The sequence below is a fragment of the Protopterus annectens genome, chromosome 1.part0 (assembly GCF_019279795.1).
Source record: "Protopterus annectens isolate FY-2018-M chromosome 1.part0, PAN1.0, whole genome shotgun sequence".
Taxonomy (NCBI): domain Eukaryota; kingdom Metazoa; phylum Chordata; order Ceratodontiformes; family Protopteridae; genus Protopterus; species Protopterus annectens.
The window spans coordinates 1,759,738,518-1,759,758,229 of record NC_056725.1 but is presented as its reverse complement, the minus strand read 5'-3'; the positions used below and the strand labels follow the sequence as shown (position 1 = coordinate 1,759,758,229).

Sequence of the window (19,712 nt, the reverse complement as noted above, 5' to 3'; positions counted from 1 at the left end):
CCCCAGGGGATCAGATCTCATTCCACCAGGAATGCATCTACTTCTACAGACTTTCTCAGAGGTGTTCCTACCAGGGATATTCTCGAAGCTGCTACCTGGAGTTCAAGTGATACTTTCACCAAACATTATCAGCTACCAATTTTCTCTAAATCCAGAGCTGACTTTGCCACTGCTGTTTTGCAGGGCCTTATAGCTGGTCCTAATGCTGTATAAATCTATCCTCCCAACCATAGCTTTGGGAATCTACCCAAATGTAATGACTGCAGCAGTAAAACACGAAGAACATAGTACAGTTGTGTACACTTACCATAAATGTAGATGTTCGAGTGTATTCACTGCTGCAGTCCTGGTTACCCTCCCTCCAGCCCCCTGTTTTTCTCTTACTATACCTCTACTTTCCTTTGCTATGTTTAAAAACCTTTTTGGTGTATTTGCTTTTGTTTGGAAGTATATTTTTGTGTTGTAATTACTTATATATTTGACTCCCCATTTGGGAGGCACCTGACATCTGGGGCAAGAAAATCTGATGTAATGGCGTCGGTTGCATGTTTTATACCCCTGATGACCTAACGTCATGGAAGAAGGGACAGCAACCGATGCAGGACCCGATACTTTGTTAATCAGGCCGACTGAGGGCAACCTGCCAGCAGATTACCCGAATGTAATGACTGCAACAGTGAATACACTCAAACATCTAGATTTATGGTAAGTGTACACAATTGTACTTTTCTTGCTTAAGTCTTCTTGCTATAGGTTTAAAGGTTGTAATAAAATCTGGAATACTTAATACTGAGAAGCAGAATTTAGGTTTTAAATTAGTGTATAATACTACCATGGTAGCTAGAAGTTATTGTGTCTAAATAGAGAGAATCAGTAGCAAAACTGGAACAGATTATTTCTTAAAATGAAAATAAAATGAGTGTTTTAAAAAGTTTGTGGCAGTCCTTGTTTAGCAAAAGTAATAAAGTAAAAATTGACAAAATTACAGATTTGTTGATAGAACTCCATGTACATTCTGTACAAGTTGGACTAGTGAAATGTAATAGTAAAACTCAAAGCAATAAGCACCATGAAATCTGAAATCACAAGAATAGAGGAAAAATGTGTTAAAACAGAGTGTGGGGTTTCTTTGGAAAGAGAAAGAAGGATTAAGCAAAGATTTGAGAAGTAAGAATGGACTACCGAAACCATCTGGCAAGCTTCAGAAAGACCCAACTAACATGAAGGAAGGAAGAGCCTGTTTTAAAACAAGTTAGAAAAGATAGTGCATGACTTAGGAAAACAGTAGTAAAAATGACTTGGTACTTGAGTTGAAAAACAAAAGAAAAGTCAGTTTCAGGCCATAGCCGAGGGTAGTTTTACAGATAGAGAAGGAAAAGTTGTGGCAGGAGCTGAAATGATGTGCTCTGCTTGATCTAAAAGTAAATGCTCTTCTTGATTTAAAAGTAAATTCCAAGAATATGCAAATTGAAAATAAGATAGTAAGGGTACAGCTTGAGGAGACTGTGAATAAGAGGGGGGGGGGTCTACTTCGAATGGCTGAATGTTCACATAAACAAAACTCATATTGCCAAAACAAGTTTGCTGTAATACTAGAAAACCAACAGTTGAGAAGAAAAGATTTCAGGAAATCAAACAGCAGTTGTTAGTTGATAGTCGTGTGCAGCATTAGTAAAATATGTGGAAAAATGCTCTTTTCCCCATCCATCGTAGTGCGCTCTTGGAGTTGGTATATTTAATTTCTGGGGGGTGGGGGGGGCGCAGGGCAGCTTCCACCCCCTGCAAAAATCATATTAGAAAGCAATATTAGTTACGTATTTAACTTGAGAGTTTTCATTTGTCATTTGAGTTAAATAGGGTATTTTAATTGTAGTGGGGAATTTTTTGCATTGCACGTGATTTATAGAACAGTTTAGTTCGGGACAGAATATAGTGTATGTGTTTTTGCAGTTATGTTTCTTTAAGGTCTTGTGGGATTATGGGAAGAGGCAGTAGTGGGTATTTGTGATTACGCTGCAGAGTGAGTTCTTTGTAAATGTAGTTTATTTGAAGGTATGTGTGTACTTTTTTTAGCAGATCAGTTTATAATTTGTTCAGAGGGAGCTGTTGTCTGTGTTGTGTGGTTCGTAGTTTTAAGTTTTCAGTTTTCTGGTATTTTGGCAAACTCGTCTTGACAATGTGGATTTTGTTTATATGAGTGTTCGACCATTTAAAGTAGACTCGAACAAGGTTGTGTGCTATATATTATATATATATATATATATATCTATATATATCTATCTATCTATCTATATATATATATATATATATATATATATATATATATATATATATATATATATATATATATATATATATATATATATATATATATATATATATCTATATATATGTATATCTATATATTATATATATATATATATATATATATATATATATATATATATATATATATATATATATATATATAGTTACAACAGTGAAGTGGCCGCTTTCCTAGACCAAAAACATGACAGTGTGGTCCATGAAAATTGTGTTACATGAAGAAAAAAGAAATTTGCACAATGTGCTTGAACTAACCATTTAAGGCTAAAATTTTTGATACGGAGAATAGGATCCAGAGAATGTCTTTCAGTGAAACAAGCAGTAAGTTAGTGTGAGATGATATTTTTTTATTATTTTTTTATGTGGAGCTAATACACGAAAGTTAGTCTGTTGTAATAGACTCGCAAAATGAATATGCTTTAAAAATATCTTTTAAGTGTAATGTAACCCAGTAATGGGGCTTAAACTGAAACATTCATCATGTGAGTTTGAGCTAAGCTCTTCTCAGAAAGCTATGCATGTATCAAAGTGCAAACTTAAAATCTCATACAACTAGAAGTGGAAAGTATTTCTGTAAAAGAAAACTAACATGAAAGACAGTGACTGGGATGTAATTTGTCAAACAAAAAGTACAAAGCAGCCTGATGCTGGGGATACTGCAATTTTATTTTTTAAAAAAGTTAAAATAACACCCCCAAGTATATTGGAGTTGCCAAAGCTTTATGTGGCAGTGAAGACAGTAGCAGTTTAAAGCCTGAAAATTACCAGGCAGAAAGTTCATTGTGTAAACAGTGGAAGGCCAGAGCAAAAATATATTACTCAGCCACTATATGAAAACTGCCCAGGGTCAGAGGGAAGGTTTCTCAGTGTAGAACTTTCTGGGAAAAACCCAGGATTGTGTAACTAGCAAAGGAGAAGGCCAGTGTGCAGATATTTTTACTAGGCAGGCTTGCTCATTAACTGCAGGCAATGCCAGAGAATTCTTGGAATCCAGTGAAGAAAACTGAGGACACTACAAATAAAAGAAGGGCATGTGCATGTGAAATTTGTGTCAACAAATAACAGAAATGTATCTACAAGTGAAAAGCCACAAAAAGAACTGCTATTGTAAACCATCTTGATGTACATGCAACGGACAAATTAATAGAAACAAAGACTTTGTATCTTAGTATACAACCAAAAGGACTTCAGAAACTATTCCAGTTCACACATTGGCCAATTTGCTAAGAACTGCATCAAGTAGGATTGTCCCACTCTCAACAGCGTTTGCAGGGAGGATGACCCGATTCCATGGAATCTTGGACTTACCATATTGTCAGGCCAGTATTGCTAATAACTCTAGGTCAGAGCTGGGGGGTAGGTGATCTAAGAACCTCTGGAGGATGGACTTTTGCCAGTGCAGAGGATTAAGGTTATGAGCTTTTAACGAGCTTGTTTGCTTAGCCTCCATTTGCATACTGTGTGACTCTGAGCAAGTCACTTAACTAAATAATACTATGGGGCAACTGAAACATTGGATTAGGCTCTTAACTGGTCTTTTAGATCACATTTCTTGTAACTGCTTATGGGCATGTGTACCTGTTGATCTGTAGAAGAAGTTGCAGAGACAGGGATTGAGAGCTAAACGGAAGGAAGCCTTCCATCTTTAAAATGGATGATTTCTAGAGCAGAATGTGAGAAAAAGAGAGTTAAGTCTAGCTGTTACAGAGAAAGAGAGCTTGTGGGAGCTGTCGCCAGAGGAAGAGAATGTGTTCTGTTCAGAGAGTGCATTATGGCTTGGGGGCATAATCAGAGAGAATCAGCAGGAGGCAGTCTGGAGGCCTATCTAGAGACAGAAATGGCTTGAGGCTGATATAAACTCAGTGAAATTTGTGGGAATGAGGATATATCCGTGGTGGAATTTCTAGGAAGCTAAAGACAAGTACTAACTTGAAAAAAAGAACGGTTAAGCTACCTATCTTTCTTGGAAAGGAAAAAAATGTATACTGTTTCATTTGGGTTTGAAAAGTCTACATTCTTTTCACAAATAAGGAAACCTAACTGTTTTGTTTACCCTTGAAAATCTAGAAGCTCACATTAACAAAGATTAAGCTAATTATAAGCCTTTACTGTTTTGAATTTATATTTGGGTGGTTTTATTTGCAACCAGTATGTTCTAGGCCCGGCAAGCCAGTACGTAAAAATATACTGCCAATCATTAGCGGACCGGAGTTCCGCTGTGGCGACCCCTAACTGGGAAAAGCCAAAAGACACAAACAAACATGTTCTATAGTAAAAAAGTCATTATTAAACCAAAGGTGCATGCTTTATTCCACTATAGGAAGATATAGGTAACATATACATACACATTTTTGACCACAGTTTAAAGATATTAACATATTTTCTATCTATATATTTATGTATAAATATATATATAGAGATGGATAGATATGTATATGAGTATTTCACTGTTTTTATTTCATCACAAAACATTCACAAATTCTAAACTACATTTAATCAAATGAAGTTTTTAATCTAAGCTACCATGTATAGTGCATATTCCTTCAAAAGTTTTTTTTTTTGAGGAGCAAGCCCTCCAGCAATTACGTTGTGGGTACTTAAATATATTAACTCCATGATCACATAACTGTGGAAAAAAAAAGCGAAAAAACATTACAGAGTGAGTCATTGCTAGAACAAAAACACAACTTGTAGGTAATGGAGTTGCAAGATGTGGGTCGGCACACTGATTTGTCTTGTAATTCCCACTATCCTTTGTCTTGTAATTCCCACTATCCTAACACACAGTAGCAGTAGTTCCGTAAGGCATGCTGCACTTTTCTGTCAGATGTGATTAGATGAAATGCTCAGTGTTCAGTGTTGTATATTACAAAATGCAGGGCCTGTATGGGCTTTCAAGAGCTTGCTAAAAAACAAACTTGGTTCAGAAACTCTGCTGTCAAACCAGACAGCAGCAAATTTATTGTAGGTGCCATGACTACCAGTATATGTAACGTGCTTGGGAACATATTCTATAGTTTACCTACTTGAAAATGAAAAAAAAAAAGAGCCTTTAACCAATAACCTGGACTGTGGTAGTAACACAAACAGATTATGCTCATTTTTGGAGCATTTATACATCAGTATTAGATCCCCATACAGTAGTTGGGATACACTAGAAAAAAATGAGAAAAATATTTTAGATGACATTTTTAGACATTTTGTGACTAGATAATGAATCCCAGATCAAATATGTCACTCTTTATAATGTGTGCACGTATACGTATGTGCATATGTATATATGGGTCTCCTACACATGGTCGAAATTTCACAAAGCTGAAGACCATATAGCCAAGACCATATGATCAACTTTTGAAATATTGATCACGTGGAATGGGCATCTTTGTACAATGCAGAATGGGAAGATCTCCATCTTCTGCACTGTAGTGCAATCTCGGAGTTGGTATATTTAAATTTTGGGGGATGCAGGGGGGCTTGCCCGCCTGCTAGCAATGTGAAGGTTAGTGTTTGTTTTGTTTTTTTTTTTTTAACATGATCAAAATTTCAAAAGTCGATGATATGGTCTTGGCCATATGGGATTCGTCCTTGTGAGATTTCGATCATGTATAGTAGACCCATATATATACATACATATGTACACAGGCACACACACAAAGTGTGTGTGTTTATGTGTGTGTGTATGTGTATATATATATATATATATATATATATATATATATATATATATATATATATATATATATATATATATATATATATATATATGTATAAACACACACACAAATGTATTACATATCGATGTGTGTGGGAATATATATGTATAAACATATGTGTTTTTATGCCTTTAAGAAATAATCAAAAATGTGTATTTTCATTTGTGTGTATTGCAGCATATTGATAATTAACAAGGTCTTAACTGCAAATTAGTGGGGTATAAAGAGACTACCTAAAACAACAAATCAGAAGGAGCATCTGAGAGAAGATAGTTCATAAGTGAGGAGCCCATTCGGAGTAACCTATGTAATATTTATTTAGAATGAACCAGTGGAAAGTTCTCAGCTTGGAGCTAAGAGTTGGGGCTTTGGTGAGTCCTGCAGCACTGGACTATTAGTGCAAGATACAGATTTGCTGTATCCAGGACTGTTTGTAAGCTCATGAGGCCCCCAAGCCTTTCTGTGTTGTAGGGAGCCTGCTAGCTTATCAGTGGGAGTAGTAAGCACTAGGTAACCTATCTACCACACAAGGAGTCGTTTCTGGCCTAGAAACTGTAGTTATTGACTGTTTGGGCAATTTTTCCATCTCTCTCAACTTTCTGATTTAAAAGCCTGCTTTTGCACTTGTTTCTTTCCTGTAACTAGTCTAGTTCAGATGCAGATTCTTAGTTTTAGCACTTGAATTTGTTTATTCGTGCTCAGCACTTGTTCAGAACTTGTAAGCACTAAATAAGCTACAAATTACTACAGTACTCAACCTTCCTCATTACCTAGAGAAAAACAGTTTTTGTACTTACTTTCCTCACCTGCTTAGAGAAAAACAGCTCTAGTACTCAACTTTCGTCACTTGTCTAGAGGAAAATAGTTTTTATTCAGGTATGTCCAAGGTGACGCTCCCAGTGTTCTCTCTTGTCTATCTGATGAATCTGGGCCTCTTGGGGCAATGTAACAATATATACAGACAGCCCTCTCCTCCTACCACCCAACACTACAACCTGTGAGAGATGCACTTATCTAGCCAAATTGGAGGTAAAGCTCTCTCCAACCAAGACTGAAGTTGACAGTCAAAAGGAGGTGGTAAACACTTGCACCACACCACACTCATCACATAGTCCCACTAAACCTGCACCACCAAATTCCACACATAGAAGCACAAAAACATTCTCGGAGGTTCTCAGTAATAATCTGCTCAAGCAACAGAGACCTCCAAAGCAGAAATGCAAGCAACCTCCACCCCCCCAACACAACCCAAATGACACATAGCCCACTCAACCACACCTCATAACACAAAACAACGTACCCAACACACTAGTCATAGGTGACTCTATAGTCAGGCACGCTGATGTCCCACTCATGAGGCTAATCAAGGAGAAGGTTACTGTCAGCTGCCAGGATCCACCACATAACCCACGCACTCAGGCCACTCCACAACAAGTACAAATATGACTCTGTCATTGTCCATGTTGGTGTGAATGACCTGAAATGTACATCCCTGGAGTACATGAAAAGAGACATGGAAGAGCTCTCCAATCTTGTAGCCCAGGCAGGTATGACCCTAGCCCTGAGTAGCATCCTGCCATTGCCCAGAATGATACCGCAGTACAAGGACAAAATGATTGACTTCAACAATTGGCTAAGCTTCTGGTCTCATTCTAAGGGGATCCAGTGTATGTCTGCCTGGGATGACATGGTTGACAGACCACGATGCTTTGCAAGAGATGGCCTGCACCTGTCACCCCTGGGATTCTGGATACTGGCTAAGGCTCTTGCCGCCCCTATAGTGCCTTTTTTAGGCAAGGTTCAAATGATAAATTCACCACTGTAACAGGAACAGGCAAGCAAAAAACTGAGGGTAATACTACTCAGTGCTAGAAGACTAAATCTCAAAATGCTCTCCCTCAAGGCACTCCTTAAAATGGAGAATATCGATATCTGTGCAGTGACTGAGACCTGGTTCAAGGCTCATCTAACCTGGACTTTTTAGGCAAGGTTCAAATGATAAATTCACCACTGTAACAGGAACAGGCAAGCAAAAAACTGAGGGTAATACTACTCAGTGCTAGAAGACTAAATCTCAAAATGCTCTCCCTCAAGGCACTCCTTAAAATGGAGAATATCGATATCTGTGCAGTGACTGAGACCTGGTTCAAGGCTCCATAGAGCACCCCTGCATTACCAGGCTATAACTCATACCACACTTTTCGGCCATCTAACCTGGACTGGAACACCAAAGGCGGAGGTGTGTCCATATTCATTAAGGATATCCACACCTCCAGGCTAGTTGCTCAGCATAATGCATCAGAGATTATCCAAGTGCAACTAACTCTGGGCAAAACTGCAATCCAAATTGTAGCTTGCTACAGATCCCCCACCATGCCCCAGGATTCCAGCTCCTCTTTTCTTGATATACTGGAAAATATTAGAATTCAACCAAACACCCTCATAATGGGCAATTTCAACTACCCCACCATTAACTGGGAAAACTACTCATGTACCAACTCCTTCACTCAATGCTTTGTGAAATTCATAAATTCCATTGCCCTGGATCAACTTATCCACACCCCCACCAGGGGCAACAGTATCCTAGACCTAGTCATTACCAACATGAGTGACTGGTGTTCCATACCTGAAGTTACCTCCTCACTGGTCAGATGCGACCATAAGCTAATCACCATAGATATCCACATCCTGTCCCCACCCCCATTAAGGAAACCACAGTAAAACATTTCTCCAAAGCCAACTTCATGCTTCTTAAGACAGAAGTGGTGAACATCCTGACACCCATGCAGATGAACAATACAGTTACGACTGCTGAATCCTACAAAAATGCACTCTATAAGCACTTACACGAGTTCATGCATCGTGCTATCCCAAACAGAACCAAGACGCTACCCTCCAAAAAAGGAAGCCAATCTGGTGGTCCCCTGCCATAAACAAACTCCACAACAGAAGGAAGAAACTGTTGCAAAAGAGAGTAAAATCCCATGAGTGGAGGAGCTCCCTGGTCAGCCTCCGTAAGAAGCTGAGATCCCTTATATGATCCTCCAAAGCTAGCTATGAAAACAAAATCACCACTGATTCTAGGGACAACCACAAAGCATTCTATAGCTATGTCAAGAATCTCAATGGCAACACCCAGATCTGCTCTGAGTTGCAGCACAATGGCAAGAAAATTACAGAACCAACTGATATTGCCAACATCCTGGCAGATAGGTTCAGTGCTAACTTTACCCCCTCTCACCCCCTAAAGGGCCCACATCTATACAGGAAGAATGCAGAGTCCCTGTAATCACAACTATGCAGGTAAAAGCTGCTCTCTCTAATGCCAAAAACATAGCATCCATGGGACCGGACAACATCCCAGGCTGCGTTTTACATGAACTTCAGAATGAACTGGCTCCCCAACTAAGCACCATGTTCAATCATAGCCTCACATCAGCCTTTGTGCCCACTGAATGGTGCACAGCAACAGTTATTCCACTCCATAAAGGGGAGCCACCACTGATCCCAGAAACTATCGCCCTATTAGCCTGACGAGCCTGGTGTGTAAGGCCATGGAATGTAGCATCATGGAACTCATAAACAAAGACATTGGTAACCTCCAAACTCTGGACCCCACCCAGTTCGGGTTTGTGAAAGGCATATCATGCCTCCTGAACCTGATTGTCTTCTTTGAGGCAGTCACCAAAGCCGTAGATGAGGGTAAGGTGGTTCACACAGCCTATACTGACCTTGCCAAGGCTTTCAACACCATCCCCCATTCTGGAATTATAGCTAAACTCACTAGACTAGGTATAAATCCCTACATCACAAGATGGGTTGCCAACTGGCAACTGACAGAACCCACACTGTAAAAGCTCAATGCCAAAAAGTGCATTGTCATCCCCTTTGATAAAAACTATTTACCCAAGAACTACCACATAGGTGGCAGTCTACTTAACGCCACATTTTGATTAGAGACCTTGGGACCCAGGTGGACAGTAGTCTCTCCTTTGATAATCACATCACCACAGTAGTCAGGAAAGCCTTCTACGTGGCACACCTCATCACAAAAGGGTTCTCCTCCAGGAAAAAAGAGGTCGTTGTTCCCCCTCTACTCGACATTCATAGAGTACAATGCCCCTTTTGGAATGTACCTCACAAGACATCTGCAGTAGCTGGAAAGGCCACAGAAGTACCTCGCAAAGAGGATTACTGGCCTCAAACAGATGCCCTACACTGACCATCTCAAAAAACTCCCAGCTTTACTCTGCAGCATGTCACCTACTCCAAGGTGATCTCTGCCTAACATATAAAGCTGTGTCAAACCCAGAGCTGTTGGACATGCTACACCTAAAGAAATCCCAGTCCCTCCAAGCTACATGCTCTAGGGACCTAAACCTTGTCACCACAATAAATAGGACATGCGGGAGGGATAGATTCCTGTCCCAGAGAATTCCCATACTCTGAAACAAGCTACGGATCTACGTCAAGCAAAGTTCCTCATTAGCACTCTTCAAGAAATATCTTGATGAGTGGATGGAAAATAGGAAATACACCCTGGGGATCACTTCTGTGGCTCTGCTCGACAGGGGCACAGGAAAATAACTTTCTTGGGTGGGGTAAGCCAGGGAACCTTGTTGGCAAGGCTTACTTAGGCCCTTGGGCCGATAGGCTGTCTCTTAGGTTCATAGGTAGGTACTAGGCTATTTCCTTTAGTGGCTGTATGGGCTGAGCATTGTGAATGAGAGCTTATGATGGTGATGCTTATTTTAATTTATTTATTTGTGTTTTGTTTTCTGGGGTAGAGCACCAATCTCCATGGACCACTAGATTTTCAATCTTTAATTTGAAGTCAAAAAGCCAGATCAGCTGCCATGTGAATTTATGAATTTGTTACAGTTTTGTGACCAAGTAATAATGGATACATGCTGGGTTTTGGTCTGAACAGAACATATACTGCTGCAATACTCCCAGACAGTGCTTAGACTTGAACCCAGTAGGCGGATGCTTTATATGTGTAGGTATGTAGTAATATTATTTAGCAGTGCAACTCATTTTGTGTTATTGCATTTTTGAATCGCATGTTTTTGCCATGCTTTCTATGTTTGGAGAACTTATTTTGAGGTATATACTGAACATTTTGCACGTCTTTTAGCTAATCCACTTGTATGATCTTCTGGGTCCCATTTCTTAAATATATGCAATTTAACAGCTGATCCTGTTTTTATAAGAATAATAAGAAGCACACATAAAGACACTGATAGTGCTGAAGTAATGCGTCTTGGAATCAAGTGACTCCCAAACTTCAGTCTCATACTTAATCAGCGTCCTTTGGTTGTACACTACTGCCCTCACCTACCTATAATGGTGATTATATGTGTAGACTTTTTTGTACTTTAGAATATGATCCTTATTGCACATAGTTTTATTGTGCCAGGAATAAATTTTAGTGAAGTATGTCTAGTGCTGTGTCCTTCCTGAGACACATGGCAGAAGTTTGAGAAGAGGGAGCAGAGAGTCTGTGTCATGGGATTTACTAACTGATATTTTTTTCTTTCATTCAGTGTTTGTTATGACAGGGCCCCAAAATATCCAACGGCGTTAACATTTATTTTGTCTGCCGTGTGGCATGGCGTATATCCCGGATACTACTTTACATTCATCACTGCTATCCCCATTATTTTAGCAGCAAGAGTGGTGAGTTTGCTTACATTAATCAAGTATTTATTTATTGAGATTGCTTTATATAGTAAATTCTTTGAAGTTACCATTGTGATTGTCAAGATCTTTTAGCTTGCCAGGCATAAATATTCTGGGATGTTAGGACATATTTCTTTACTTGAACAGATCTCTTTTTTATCTGTGTGTGTTGTATAGTTTCCTAATCAGGAATGTAGCGTTTAATTTTTTTCATGACTTTGTTGTATTTTCATATGTATAAATAGCATTTGCAGTCCTGTGTTATGAGATGAGTGATTTCAAATGGCCAGTGTTGGAAGTATCAAGGGCTGTAATACTCCACAGTTATTAGATACTTCATGTTCTTGAGCCAAGCAGTCTACTTTCTTGTCTAAAGCACATTCAAAATCAGAATTCTTAGTACACCTAGCCACCCTAGAGCTTTCTCACATTTTAGAACAGCATGATTAAAGACAGCATAACAAAATGTTGGCAGTTAAATGTGCAAATGACCAACTATCTGATTTAGTTAGTGCCAGAATATGCTTACCTTTGATGAAAATTTTCAGCAATGAATGGCTATATAGGTGTATTTGACTCGTTTTCTGTTGCTTAAGATGTGTGTAGCTGTGCACTTTGGATTGGAGGGAGAAGTGGGTTGAATTTTTGTGTGTGAGATTATGGTTCCTTAAAAAAATTGATTAGCAAATTGCAGACTTCTTTCATCAGGTTGACAAAATGAAGCTTTTGACAAAGTCAACTCATTTAAATGCAAGTAAATGCATGACTTTTGTTGACTCAGTAACACCTATGTGTTGTGGAATGCCACACTTCTAGCAGCCTACACATATCATTGCATTCCAGAACAAAAATGAACTTAAAAAGCATAAGATAAATGAAAATATTTTGAGAACAATTAATGGGATTAGAATTTTAAAAATAGCAATGTTATAAGTAAGAAATGGTCTTTACAAGGATGATAGTATATTATAATGCACACAAATCCAGAATTGTATTTTTTTGCTAAACTTTCATAAACAAATTGTCATGTCTTGGAAATTGTAAAACCTAGACATATATATTTAGAAAACTTTTGTTAACCAGACAGTAGTTTTCACATGATAGCAAGAAAGTCCTCTTTGAGTGCAAATTTATTGAGATATTTACAGAAATGTGAAAACATATGCATACTTGCAAAATTAGCAATATGAATAACATTGAATAACTCTCAGCATGTGCAGTTTACAGTACAAATATCAATGTTAGTTTTCTTCAGTGTCATCTAAGGTTTCATCCGATGCCGTACAATATTTTGTAATTCATTTGTTTCTTTAAGTGTTAAGTACATATGAAAATAACACTTATTTTCATAATTACTAACAAACAACAAGCAATATCTCCAGTATACTGTGACATAAATGGACATTGACAATCAATGTCTAAAATATGAATAAGTGGAAAACTGATACATTTCTCTAATTGCAGGACATCACAGATTACCATTCTCAGTGAAATATTTTAATAACCCATGCTTTTTCTAATGATGCATATTATTACCTTTTAATTTACTTGATTAAAGAAACCAGACCCCAAGAAAGGTCTGGGTGTGATAAGGTCCTATGGATGTATTTATTAAATGCTGAGTCACATCTATCTTTATTATTTATACCATGCACAGAATTTTATCACAATTGAAAACTGAAAATATTTTTTTTTCTTTGAATTGGAACTTCATTTGTCTGTCAGCTTAGTCCTGAGGGTTACAACTACAAGATGTTATATAGCTTCATAATGTAGTCCAAGATTTTATACCCTCGGTTTCCACTTGCAAACTATATGATGTCATTGTAATATTTTTTTGTTGTTGTGAGCCAGCATCTGTCTTTTGTATTTGATTATGTTGTAACTGTGTACATGTTATGTATAAATGTAGCATCATTGCTGAAAAGATAATAGCTCAGTAGGTTGAATATCCAGTTAACAAAACGTATAACTCAAGCAAAATAGAAAGTGATTCCACTGTCAGAAAGTCTGTTGCCTTCTGGAATTTGAAAGCAGCCATTTTCACCAGCCTGTTAGCCAATGAAGTCATAAGAACCTTGTAATAATGATTTAAAATAGAGATATGTCTATATGATTTGGGATCAGTTGTGTCTTGACACTCATTGGCTACTTATAACCACCACTACTGACTGATATTTTATCCTCCATACCTCTGTTAGTATACCATCTTTCTGTGGTGTTTTCCCTACTTTCTGATGTCTCATTGAGGGTTTTATCTCTTGCACACTAATTTGTCTTCCTAAGTTCTGTTTTTCATCTTGTGATAACTCAAGCAAATGTAATCCGATAAGATATCCATCAAGTCCTACTGTTATTTCTCCCTAGTATTATTAATTTGCATCAGTGTCAATTGGACATTTAGCTTCCAACTAAATGGACAGATTTGAAAATTAATGAACAATGAGAAAAGCTGTATCAATTAATTACATTCCATCAATGCATTTTTTAATTTAAAGCAAAATTGTTTGTGTATGTGTTTCTTCACTATTTCTTGACATTTCCAAGACATTCAATATTGTCTGCCACTCACTTCTTCTGACCAAACTCTCCAATTTAGGCATCTCTGAACCAGATGGCACAAATCCCTCTCTCTTTCCTCAACATCACTCTACCAAAACTTGGATGTATAATAATCATTTAGCCCTAAATGCTAATAAATGAATTTACCATCAACTCACTCAACAACACTTGCCTTGAAATAAACTAGGCATCCTGTACAGGCACAAACACTTCCTCACCTGTGCAGCAAGACAACTCCTTGCCTCTTCCTTTCCATCCAGAACTTCCCCAAAATCTAGCATATGTGCAACTAACCACAACTCATAAGCTAATCTATAAGCCTTCTAGATGTCCTGCCCTCTCCTCTCTGTTCACCGTGTATCACCTAAATAGACCTCTGTGATCAGTCAATCAGCCTTCATTTAAGTCTGCCCATCTCACTTATTTCAGACTCTCTCATATGCATTCAGTGCTTTTCCAACATACTTATCCCATGTCATCAATTTATATTCTTGTTTTTAAAATCTAACATCTGTATAACAAGTATTATCTATTCCATTCCAAAAACATGATAGGAATACAGAGACAGCTTTCATGGGATGGAGAAAAAAGAATATAGAGTTAAGATTCTGGGAGTAGATGCAGGCAGGGTTGGGGTAAGTTAATGGTATGGGAAGAAGCAAAAGAGATGTTCTACTTGAAGGAAGATGATAAAATAAGATACCTGAGACTGCAACAGGAACTAAAATGTCGCCAGAGGATACAGGCACTTTTGAAACCACAGCTGATAGGAAACATCATAAAATTGTATACACTAGTAGACTTAAAAAAAAGGATCTGATAGGTAGGGCTTATCAAGGGCTACAGGAATTAAGGGTAGGTATCTATGCCAGGCTTAAAAAAAAAAAAAAAAACTTGGGAGAGGCAACTGCAAAAGACATACTCCAACCAGGAACAGTTTGAAATGTGTTTAACTCCCAGACAAGCCATGAAAAGCTGGAAAATTTAGAATTTTTGGATGGAAGTGGTTACACAAATATTTTTGCATTCTCTGTAGGTTACAAAAATATTTTCTGCTTCTCAGGATGCTTATTGGAGGTTCAGCAAGGGGGGAAATTGGTACAGGGGTGCATATCTTTTGGGATTTAGATGTTTTACAACAATATAGGATAGACCTACAAAGCCTGGTTAAAAAATTGATAGGGGAAGAAATGGAAATAGTGAAGGAGCTGATGCTCGTGTTTGTGTAGGAAATGAATACCCCAACTTATCAGAGATGTAATAGCGCTACTATTCCTAATAGCAAAAAAAGGGAATAACTAAAAAGTGAAAATTAAAAAATATCCCCAGAACTGAAGATGTTAAAACATTAATGGAAGAGATGAGAAAAATGGAGATGAATGAGAAACAAAAGCATAAGCATAAGCAGAAGAATATCCAAAATAAATGGGAAGCTTGGCAATGGATATGTAATGACCAGTGTAGTCAGTGGTCAAATAGTGGAGAACCGTAAGTACATTAAGAGTATTAAAGGATAAATTAAAAATGAAATAGATTAAAACATTTAGAACAAACAAAGGGGGGGTGAAATACAATGAGTATGATATGGAAGTTAAATATAAATCAAGGTAGAATCAAAGTATAGTTGATTGTCTATGTCCTCATTTTTTGTCTGAGTGAGGGCTTTAATGAGTTAAGCCTTTAAGTGTCAAATGAGCAATATTGAGTAAATGCTGTGCATGGAGTACATTAGATGGGGAAAAGTGATAATAGTCTTATTGAGGTAAATAAGCTAGGTACACACCAACTGCTTAGTTTAGCTCTGAGATTACTATGTATTTACAATAATTTCTCAGGTGGTTGCAAACGCAGATTGGTAGGAAATCAGTAGTATACCATGCATGAGGATTGCACTAGATACAATATATGTGTAGTGGTTATCAAAATAAAAGAGTTTCTGTCAAAAGAAAAAAGGACCAAGTTAGAAAAAGCAGTCTCAGAGCAGCTGCAGATACCAGTCAATTACCAGAGAAGATCCATTGTGATTGTGCATTGCTGTGCTGCTATACAACTAAATAGATGTACTGTAAGGTTTGGCTGTGATGTGCACTTCTTTATGCATTACAATTAAAAATTAATATTACACTAAATGTATAGAAATTAGAGACCTCTCTTAAGGGCTGCACCCTGCAACTGTTTGCTTTTCAGAGCCACCATTGCATTTTAGTTCACCAAGTTTGACAAAAATGAGAGAAGCTGAGTTCTTACAGTACAAGTCAACAGCCATATGGGAAAAGCCATTTTTTACAAGCGACTTCTTTAGTACATTCAATTTGCAGGTACAAAAGAGAGAGAGAGAGAGACACACACATGATCATAACAAGTGTAAGTGTGTGCAGCAACAACAATTTATGTCCAAGTTCACTCAAAAAACGTAATTTCCAGTTTTCAGTTGTAATAAAAAGTATGGTTTTGTGACACCTTGATACCTTATTGGGAAAGGGATATAAAACATAATTCTGTGCATACCTCTCAACCTTACCGAATTTTTTTGTTTTTTTACCGGTTTTGAGGTTCAAATAATGGGGTGCCACGATTCCTGAGTGGCACCCCTTAATTTCCGAAATTCCCGACTTTTGTTTTTTTCCATTTTTTTCCATTTTTTTTGGCTGACGTCATCACATGCAGAGGCATGCACGATGATGTCAGCTCTGTGAACAGCCTGCCAGCCTGTCGGAATTGGCTGAGGGCTCGAGGGGATTTCAGTGTACTTTCTGCCCAGCAAACAAATAGCATGCGAGCATTTCCCACTCCAGGTAAGGGAAGTATTTTTAATTTATATATGCATTTGTCATTTAATGCACAGTTGATCCCTATGACTTCTTTCCCATCTTCTTTTCCCCTGTGCAGATCGGTTCTGTTATAGTTGCTGTGTCCCAGTTTTGCTGATTTGCAGAGTTTATAAGATTTTCCCATGTAGTTAAAACAAGTATACTTTGTGTATATAGAGTAACCGTAGCACACATGTTTTAACAGCATATTTATTTGGTGTCGAGTGATAAAAGTTATAGTTGACGAATTGGAGGGAGGAAGGGTGACATGATTTTTTTTTCAGGGAGACTTGTGGTAGGCTAAACATCGCACATCTGTCTGCATTCACTGACTGAGGAAGCACATCCTTTGATGTGGATTAAGAATGGAATCATCAGTTTAGTGGTATGAAAAGAAAATATTGGAAGTTCCTAATGTGTCTGATAAGGGAAGTTGTGTAAGCATGTTTAAACCGTTTGCTACAATTCCAGATTGGGTAGTCTGATGGTGTAGTGGTCCTGATTTCTTAATGTTTTTTTACCTACTTTTACTGAGTTGAGTGAAAATCTCCGTCACTTTATGAACATTTTTTTCCCTAGCACTGTACAAGAAATCTTAACATGGGAAAAGGAGACATTTTGTTAAAATAAATGGTAGCCTTACTTGGCAACTGAAAGAGGGCAAGATTGAATGTGCTTATTTAGATTCCAGGCACATCATTTGGAGGAAGACGGGAAGTGCCTCATCTTTGTTTTCTGTGTTAGGCGTTCCCAGTCTTGGAAATCTTGAGTTGATGGTTAAAACTCGGAAGTAGTGTGATTCAAGTCTTGGTGCAGCCACTGGCTCACGTGTCTCCTTGGACAGGCTGTGTGCTTCTGCTTTCTTTGCATACAGTTGCTTGGTTAGAAGTAGTTTGTCAAACCCAAGTTACTTTCTTCTCCATTTGTACTTTCCTTTGTAAAAGTTTTACTGTCCCCAAACAACACTTCTGTCATTGGAAAACCATAATTAATATGTAGCAAGCCCAAACCCAGAACTTTCCTATTTTAGTCATTAGTGAATTGCCCATGGTACACAAAATGTGCCAATAAATGCAATTCTTTATATTACTGTAATTGTCTTTTGTTTTATTTAATTCTTTAGTAAGTGTATATTGTATTGGTACAGTCAGGAGGCTATAATGTAAACACTGCTTGTAATGTAACATTTGGCAACAGCCCTTAGTGTTTTTATTTACAGTCTTCTGCACACATGACTCAAGTGGACTATAAGCAAAAGTGCTTTTAGGTTGTTGGATGGTGATTCTGTTTATCGTCTTTTATATTAATTTTTGTTTAAATATTTCAACTACTAATATATAGCAAGTATATAAAGTTGGTGCAGTATACTGATACATTATGCTTTCTTGAAAAGGATAAGCATGTGGAGGGATTCAGAATCCCCTTAGAAGTAATGTAAATGCATTTGGTATTATGCAGACAGTGGTGTTAAAAATGTAATTTTTGCATCCTGTAATTTCAAAACATATGCCAGGCACCAAGTGGCCAGTATGGTGTATTTATATTATTGTTATTGTTATTTGTATTAAATATACATTACTTAATTAGATGTTACATTCCAGAATAGGGTGAAGGGTGGCAAACTCAAAAGACAACCCCGGGGTGGCACAAACTATAGCAACGCCACTGATCAGTAGGCCATAGAGAATGACTTTTGGAGATCCTAGCAAACTATAATATTCTTTTGCTAAGATTAGAATATTGCCTACCATTAAATGCCCTACTTTTACCATAAAACCCACATACTGCAAGTCACCAAAACAAAATCCTAAGGGTCATCATCTTCTCCATTCCCAGTGAGCATCATTGCTACACAATTAAAAAAATGGTTACCATTTACTACAGAGTGTCGGTCACTCTGGGGGAATAGTTTGGTTGTCTGTCCTTCTGTTTGCGTTTGAAAGTTGATATGCCACGATTCCATTGGAGTGGGTGGGGTTACATAATTCTATATGCAAATTTTATGTTAATCAGCATACAGATTTGTACCTATTTTTCAAGGGCCTTTTTTCAGATTTTTGCTGTTTCCAGGTTGAGAGGTATGACTTTGTGTGCATCATAAACATTGCACAACAAAGACAGGAAACAGAGTTTACTACATGCATAGTCTCAAACTCATACCTTACATGTCTTATCTTTTTAGCACCACTTTAAGGGAAATTGCATCCAAGCTGTTTTACTTCAGTGCTACAAACAGGTGCACATCAGAATTATAGGCTGTATGGAAATGGGAAACTTGTTCCAAGTAATACAGCCCACTGTCATGTTCTGTACTGCTAGACATATCAGACCCTGGAACTGGTATCCTCTTTATTAGCTTCTGTGTTTGACATTTACTAGTGACTTGTTTCCAAGGAAAAAAATTGACTCTTAATTAAAGATAACCAGAAGTTAAAAGCCTAAGCTTTCCAGCTTTTTAATCCAGTTGAGTTTTGTTTTGCAAAATCATGCTTGAGACCACCGTTTATATGGCTTCACACAATACTGAAATGACAGTTAAAAGGTTTTTCATACCTTGTTTCTGGCAGGACATGATAACAAAATCAGTTTCCTTTTAAAATATCAAACAATTATTTAAGTG

General features: G+C 37.6%; 1 protein-coding gene across 3 annotated transcripts in view; it reads left to right on the top strand.

Annotated features, from left to right (window-relative positions):
• The window catches only part of MBOAT1 (membrane bound O-acyltransferase domain containing 1), a 1,680,446-nt gene that overhangs the window by 1,548,060 nt on the left and 112,674 nt on the right, over window positions 1–19,712 (top strand). For all 3 annotated transcript variants that reach the window (XM_044069118.1, XM_044069110.1, XM_044069126.1), the window contains one exon: window positions 11,585–11,717. In XM_044069118.1, coding sequence (XP_043925053.1) covers window positions 11,585–11,717 — 133 coding nt within the window. The remainder of the gene's footprint in view (window positions 1–11,584; window positions 11,718–19,712) is intronic.